The sequence below is a fragment of the Nematocida parisii genome (assembly GCF_000250985.1).
Source record: "Nematocida parisii ERTm1 unplaced genomic scaffold supercont1.4, whole genome shotgun sequence".
In the NCBI taxonomy this organism is placed as follows: Eukaryota; Fungi; Microsporidia; genus Nematocida; species Nematocida parisii.
In genome coordinates, this window is record NW_013524649.1 from 312,027 (window position 1) to 318,257 (window position 6,231).

The 6,231-nt window shown below is 30.1% G+C and overlaps 2 protein-coding genes across 2 annotated transcripts; both read right to left on the minus strand.

Moving 5' to 3' along the window:
- Positions 1–22: 22 nt before the first annotated feature.
- On the minus strand, positions 23–2,794 carry NEPG_01766 (uncharacterized protein; the record flags this gene model as incomplete). Its single annotated transcript, XM_013204140.1, has 1 exon — positions 23–2,794. One exon carries the CDS (start codon positions 2,792–2,794, stop codon positions 23–25), a length of 2,772 nt encoding a protein of 923 aa, XP_013059594.1.
- Positions 2,795–3,715: 921 nt separating this feature from the next.
- NEPG_01767 (uncharacterized protein) lies at positions 3,716–6,229 on the minus strand (the record flags this gene model as incomplete). The annotated part of the gene is made up of 1 exon (XM_013204141.1): positions 3,716–6,229. A coding segment is annotated over one exon (2,376 nt), but the record flags the coding sequence as incomplete, so codon positions are not given.
- Positions 6,230–6,231: the final 2 nt, after the last annotated feature.

Genomic DNA, 6,231 nt, shown 5'->3' on the forward strand with positions numbered 1-6,231 from the left:
TCTTAAATACTGTTATACACTATTATTTGCATATAACAGATTCTATGGCTTGCTGAAAAAATCCTTTTTTATTCGGTTTTATAAATTTACTTATTTTCTTTATAATGGAATCATACTTATTAACACTTTCTGAGTCATATCCATCACATAATAGACTTCTGTTATTATTTAAATGCTTCAAAATATAGGAATGAGAAATAAATTGTTTATCCCATCTGTTATCACTGTTTAAAACATAATTTATATCTATACGATCCATTAGAATATTTATAGTATCCTTCTTATCTTCTATATTACTTATTATCACATCAACCACCCACTTTAAACAGATATAAAACATATTTGAACTGTCCGGCTGCATAACTAATTCATATATTACGCCTAGCAATTCAGAAAATGTTTTAGTTGGATCATCAGTTTTCTTGGAGAGATTCTTTATAACCATGATAAAGATACTTGAAAAATTATTAATGTTATACCTCTCGTCTGCCCTGCCTATGGCTCTCATTGCTTTTATAAAACACTCAAAAGAAATATCATAGGAATGGGTTGGTCCTAATAATGTGTTATTCATGGTTTTGATTAAATGAATTACACTGCAAAAAGAAACCTCTTCCCAGCACTCTTCAACTCTTGAATAGTAATCTTTACCATCACTGTTATACATACAATAAATTAGCATGTTTTTTCTTGTTATTAAATCATTCAGCAGAGTACTTCCTATAAGATTATTAGTAAAACGAACTAGCGGATTGTTTTTTGGCTGTGTATTTTTTAGATATATACTCAAGAAGTATCCAACACTAGCTGCTTTTTCCCTAACTGATAAAATCATCCCGCACAGAAAAATGTCATTTATATTATCATGATTGTTTCTAATAGTTTCCTGAATTTGCTCAGATGGAAGGAAGCTTTGTGATTTACACTTATTTTTCATTTTATTCAGCTCTATGTTTATGTACTGTCTAATTATACATGCTGTATACTTCTCTGAGTTACTGTAAATATTCTGGATTTCAGTGAGTTTTGTTTTAATAGCGATTTTTTGTTTTTTAAGCAATAAATCGCCTACTATGTCTAATATGGCATGGCAGCTGCATATATCTACTGATACTCCTGCCTTTATTTCTTCAAAGATATAAAGTAGATGAAACTCTCCAAATAAATCATGCTTTTTATCTTTTTTTCTCTTATCTACTGTGAACTTTTTAGAATCTATTTCAAGATTCTTGTTATTTGATAGTTCTATGAATATATTAGTTAGATTTTCTTTTATATTAAATTCTTTTTTATATGAATTTTTAGGTCTACACTTGTCTTCTATAGACTTAATTTCTTTAAGTACTTCTTCTTTGTTTCCAGTTATTTCTGATATAACGTATAAAACATTTAATAAACTGCTTTCTAGCTCATTGCCTCTTTTTTTTAAATAAACAATCTTATCATTGGGTAAGCCTGCTACTACTCTGCACCAATCCTGTTGCATTTTATAACTAATGCTCTCCATTGGTTTTGGATAATCTTTGAAGAACTCTTTCAGTGGCTCTGTTTCTTTTTTATTTGGTAAATGGTCCGTGGTGTATACTCTATTGTTTAAGTCGTATAATAAACAACAAACTATTCCTAATATACTCACTTCCACACAATTAGAATATTTTTGGGTTATATCACCTATTTCTTTTTCATTTTTTCTATCATAAGCCTTTACTTGAACATATGCTGGTAGTTGTGATGAATCAATAAAAGGTGATATTTTACAACTGTCTTTTGCCCTTCTAAGATTTAAAATATGGTCTATATGATTGGTTACATATGGCAGTTCATCTTTCTTTATAAAGTAATTCTTCAATAGGCCTTTGTATACGTCTTTTATCTTTTTTTTAATAGATGTATTGTTCTCTATCTGATCAGTCAGAATAGTATATACAGCCTCTACAAACTCAATATACCTGTTTGGTGTATCAATAAATTCGTATATATATGACTGAACAAGGAACTTTGGTGTGTTCAAAAAACGTCCTGTCATAAACTGCTCATATGTACTTGGTTCTATATATCCGCGTTTTTTCTCTAGTTGTTTAATGCGAATTTCTGCATAATCTTTTAGAAAGTTAATAACTCCAACAGCTTCTGTGTGATAATTTTCCTGTTCAGTGGGCAGTTCTTTTTCATCTTCACACAGCACTAGGCTCTGGTTAATGTACGTATCTTTTCCATCTACACTTTTTAGAACAAGTCTTCTTTCTTTTTCCTTTTTCTTTCCTGTTAGAATGGGAATATCCACCTGCTCGGACAAAAGGAAAAAAGCTGCCAAAATGTACATGCATTGTGGCTGTACTTCATCCTTTATCAGAAAAGAATAAAGCGCATCTGGCCTTCCTGCTGTAATAGAAAGTGATTTGTCTGTAGAAGGAAACATGTTAATTAGCTGTGTATGGAACCGAATAAGATAGTTGTTTGTTACAGCATCTGTATAAATATTTTTATATGCTATATCATTAACAGGTGTTCGTGTATATGTGTAAATTGATTTACCACTTTCTGTTGCTTTATCTGTCTTTTTTAATTGATATTCTGTATCTATTTCTGGCGAATAAAATCGCTTATTATACATATATCCACTTCTGTGCATAATATACCCTCTTAGTGGACTAAGTGGCCCATCTGGATGTATTAATAAATTATCTTTTTGAATAACTACTCTTTCTCCTAGTGTCTTTATATCATATAGATCTAGCCTTGCACACACTGTGTATATCATCAGTAGCAATTTTATGATCATATTGTTTTTCATTTAGGGAATAAAAATATTTTTATTCCCTTATTTGTTTTTTCTAATTTCATTTCAGGATTATTTTATATTGATATTTATGGTTTAATTTAAAGGAGTCTTTCAACTGATTGATTATCGTTATTCTCTTAACTGACTAATCAAATGAATTTTTTCGGTATATCGATTAAATAATTTATGTCTACTTAATTAGTCTGTAGTGTATTTGTTATACTATGTAATTAATTATACATATTCTATACTGAAATTCCAATAAAGCATATTTAAGAAATATAATATATGACGTACTCTGCAACTAATAATATTCAATTATTATAACTATTCTAAACTCGTATAGGAACCACTTATAAAATATAAAAGATGTATATGTAACACTCTATGAAAGCAGCTGCCCAAATATATATGGCGAACTATATTCTGGAATTACCCCAAGACTAAGAGTCAACATATAGACTCTAGCATAAGTACCACTCGTGCAGTAGCACATTATCTTTGTAATATCATTTTATTGTGGAGTACCCTTTTAATGACTTACTTTATAAGCTATGCCCCATTACTCTCAGTAGTAAATTACACTGACTTGTTACGACTGTCTAATAACCATACGAAATGGCTTATAAAGGACGTGTTTAATGGCATCCGAACACTTTGTCAGATACTCTTTACTCCTTATACTAATAAAACACTTATCTAAATATACACTTCTATAAATCAAATCCTAATGAACTAATGCTATTGTGCACTGTAGAACAAATAGATATAATTTTCTAAAATACTAAATTATTTAAATTATTTTCTACTGAAATAAAAGAAAGTGTAAATAATTTATTTTTAAATTCAATAAAAATATAATTTATTTCTATTTTTAAATACCAATTGTAATAGTATAATTATATAATATAATTATATATTTACTGGTATATGCTGCACTATTAGTTAGTTATCCCCATGTATAGAATTAAGACTCATTAAAATGGGTTATTACTCTCATCTTATATAGTCACAATTTCCAATTATGAAAGCTCTATAAGACTTCCAAGACGTGGGTGAGAGGCTTCCACATTAGGCATAGATCATCCTAGGATCAAAACCAACACTATTAATCAATATTTGTATAATCTTATTGTATTTTTCAGTACGTTCATCATCATTATTACATAATATAATTCTATTAGCATCTAAACAATTAAATATGAGGTTCAGATTTTCAATACTCCATTGAATATCTTCTTTATCTTCTATTCTAAGATAATTATTATCTATAATATTGAATAATTTTGACAAGCATTCCCCTTTATCATGTAAATTCTCGTATGAAAACATATTAAAAACCCAAGCCAAGTAGATATTTGTTACTCTATACTTATCTAGTTCATTAAATGAGAACTGAATAATATCGATTATCTCATTAAATGTGTCAATTTTAGGTTTGGTTGTATGGTCTAAATAATAAAGTATATCCTTAATCATAGAGTGATAATTATTGATCAAGTTATACCATTCATCTGATTTACTTACTGTTTTCATTAGCTCGGTAAAACAGTATGTAAAGTTATCATCTACAGCGTTTGTAGATAGAAACAATGCTTGGCATAGTAGTTTAAACGACTCAGCAATGTGTATTTCTATACCATAGATCCAGATGTCCTTATCAATTTTTGTATAATATTCTTTAGCCTTTGGATTGAAAAAATAGCCTTGTAATATACTATTTCTTATATAAAAGTGATCCATTTTATGACTTCCTATAATATTGTCTGTCATTCGGATTAGTGAGGGGTCAGCCATATCCGGATTAACATATAACATCAAGAAGTATGTAACAATATATTTCATGTGATCAGCCGAATCAATTCTTCCGTATAAAAATATAGTAAGTACACCTCTGTAACTATTGGCAGCAATACTATTTAAAATTATGCTTTTAACAGAATCTTCCTCGTACACACAATTACTTTGTATTTTAGCGAACTCTACAGAAATGTAATGCCTAATTATACATTCTATATAATTATTTGGATTATCATATGCATTCCAGATTTCAGTGAGCTTCTCTTTAATAATTGGTTTATTTTCATTCAATATTGAATTCCCTAATAGATCTAGTCTGCATTGATGTTCTTCTATATGTATTGATAGCCTTCCACATACCATCTCATCTATGTAAGCTAGATCAAAATTATCAAAACTATCAAAAAAGTCAATTGTTTTATCCACACGCGTTTCTGCTCTAAACCAGTTAGAATGTATTTTAAGATTCTTGTTCTTTGACAGTGCATTAATTAATGCAGATAGATGGTTTTCTATATCAATCTCTTCACCTGTTTCATCATTATCACGCGCAATTATCATATTCTCGAGTTCTTTAAGCACTTCTTCTATGTTTCCAGTTATATCTGACATAACATATAGCATGTTTAACAAACCGGTTGCCAATTGATTCTTTCCTTCTCTGGTATACACAATCTTATCATTCTTTGAGCTTGCTATTACTCTGCACCAATCCTGCTGCATCTCGCGGCTAGTATTCTCTGTTGGCACCGGATATTTCTCAAAAAATTGTTTTAGTGGCTCTGTTTCTTTTTTTGTTGGCAGATGGTCTGTGGTGTACCTTTTCGTTTCTGAGTCATACATTAAACAGCACACCAGTCCCAATATAGTTACTTCCACTTGATTAATGTACATTTGGGCATCATCATCTATTTCTCTGCCATTTTCTCTATCATATGCCTTTACTCGCGTATATGTTGGTAGCTCTACTGAATCAATAAAAGGGCAATTTCTATACCTGTCTATTGTTTCCTTAAGATTACAAATGGCCACTGTATGGTTTTTTAACCCCCAAAGTGCATTTCTTCTTATAAAATATTTTCCAAGCACTTCATCGCGCATTGCCATATTTTCTAGTGCAAATTCAGTATCCCTTATTTGCTCAGTCAAGAGAGTGTACACGGCCCTTATAAACTCAATGTACTTGTCTGGTGTATCAATAAACTCGTATATGTACGACTGTACAAGAAACGGTGGTTTGTTCAAAAATTCTCCTGTATTAAACTCCTCATATGTAGTTGGTTCAATAAATATTTCTACTAAATTGCCAGGATTTGCATTGGCATTGTTTATATTCATTTTCAGAAATCTAATAAGACTTACTAAATCTTTGCTTGATTCCTCCTGATTAATATACGTGGTTGTTCTATCTGCGCTTTTCAGAACAAGTAGATATTTCTCTTCTATGTTATATATTTCGATAGGAACGTCTACCCTCTCAGACAAAAGAAAAATAGCTGCTAGAATGTACATACACTCTGGCTGTACTTTATTTTTTATTAAGAATGAAGTAAATTCATCTGATTCATCTGATTCAATAGAAAGTATTCCTTCTGAAGATGGGAACATTTTAATTAAATGTGTATGGAACTGAGTGTAATATTCTTTAT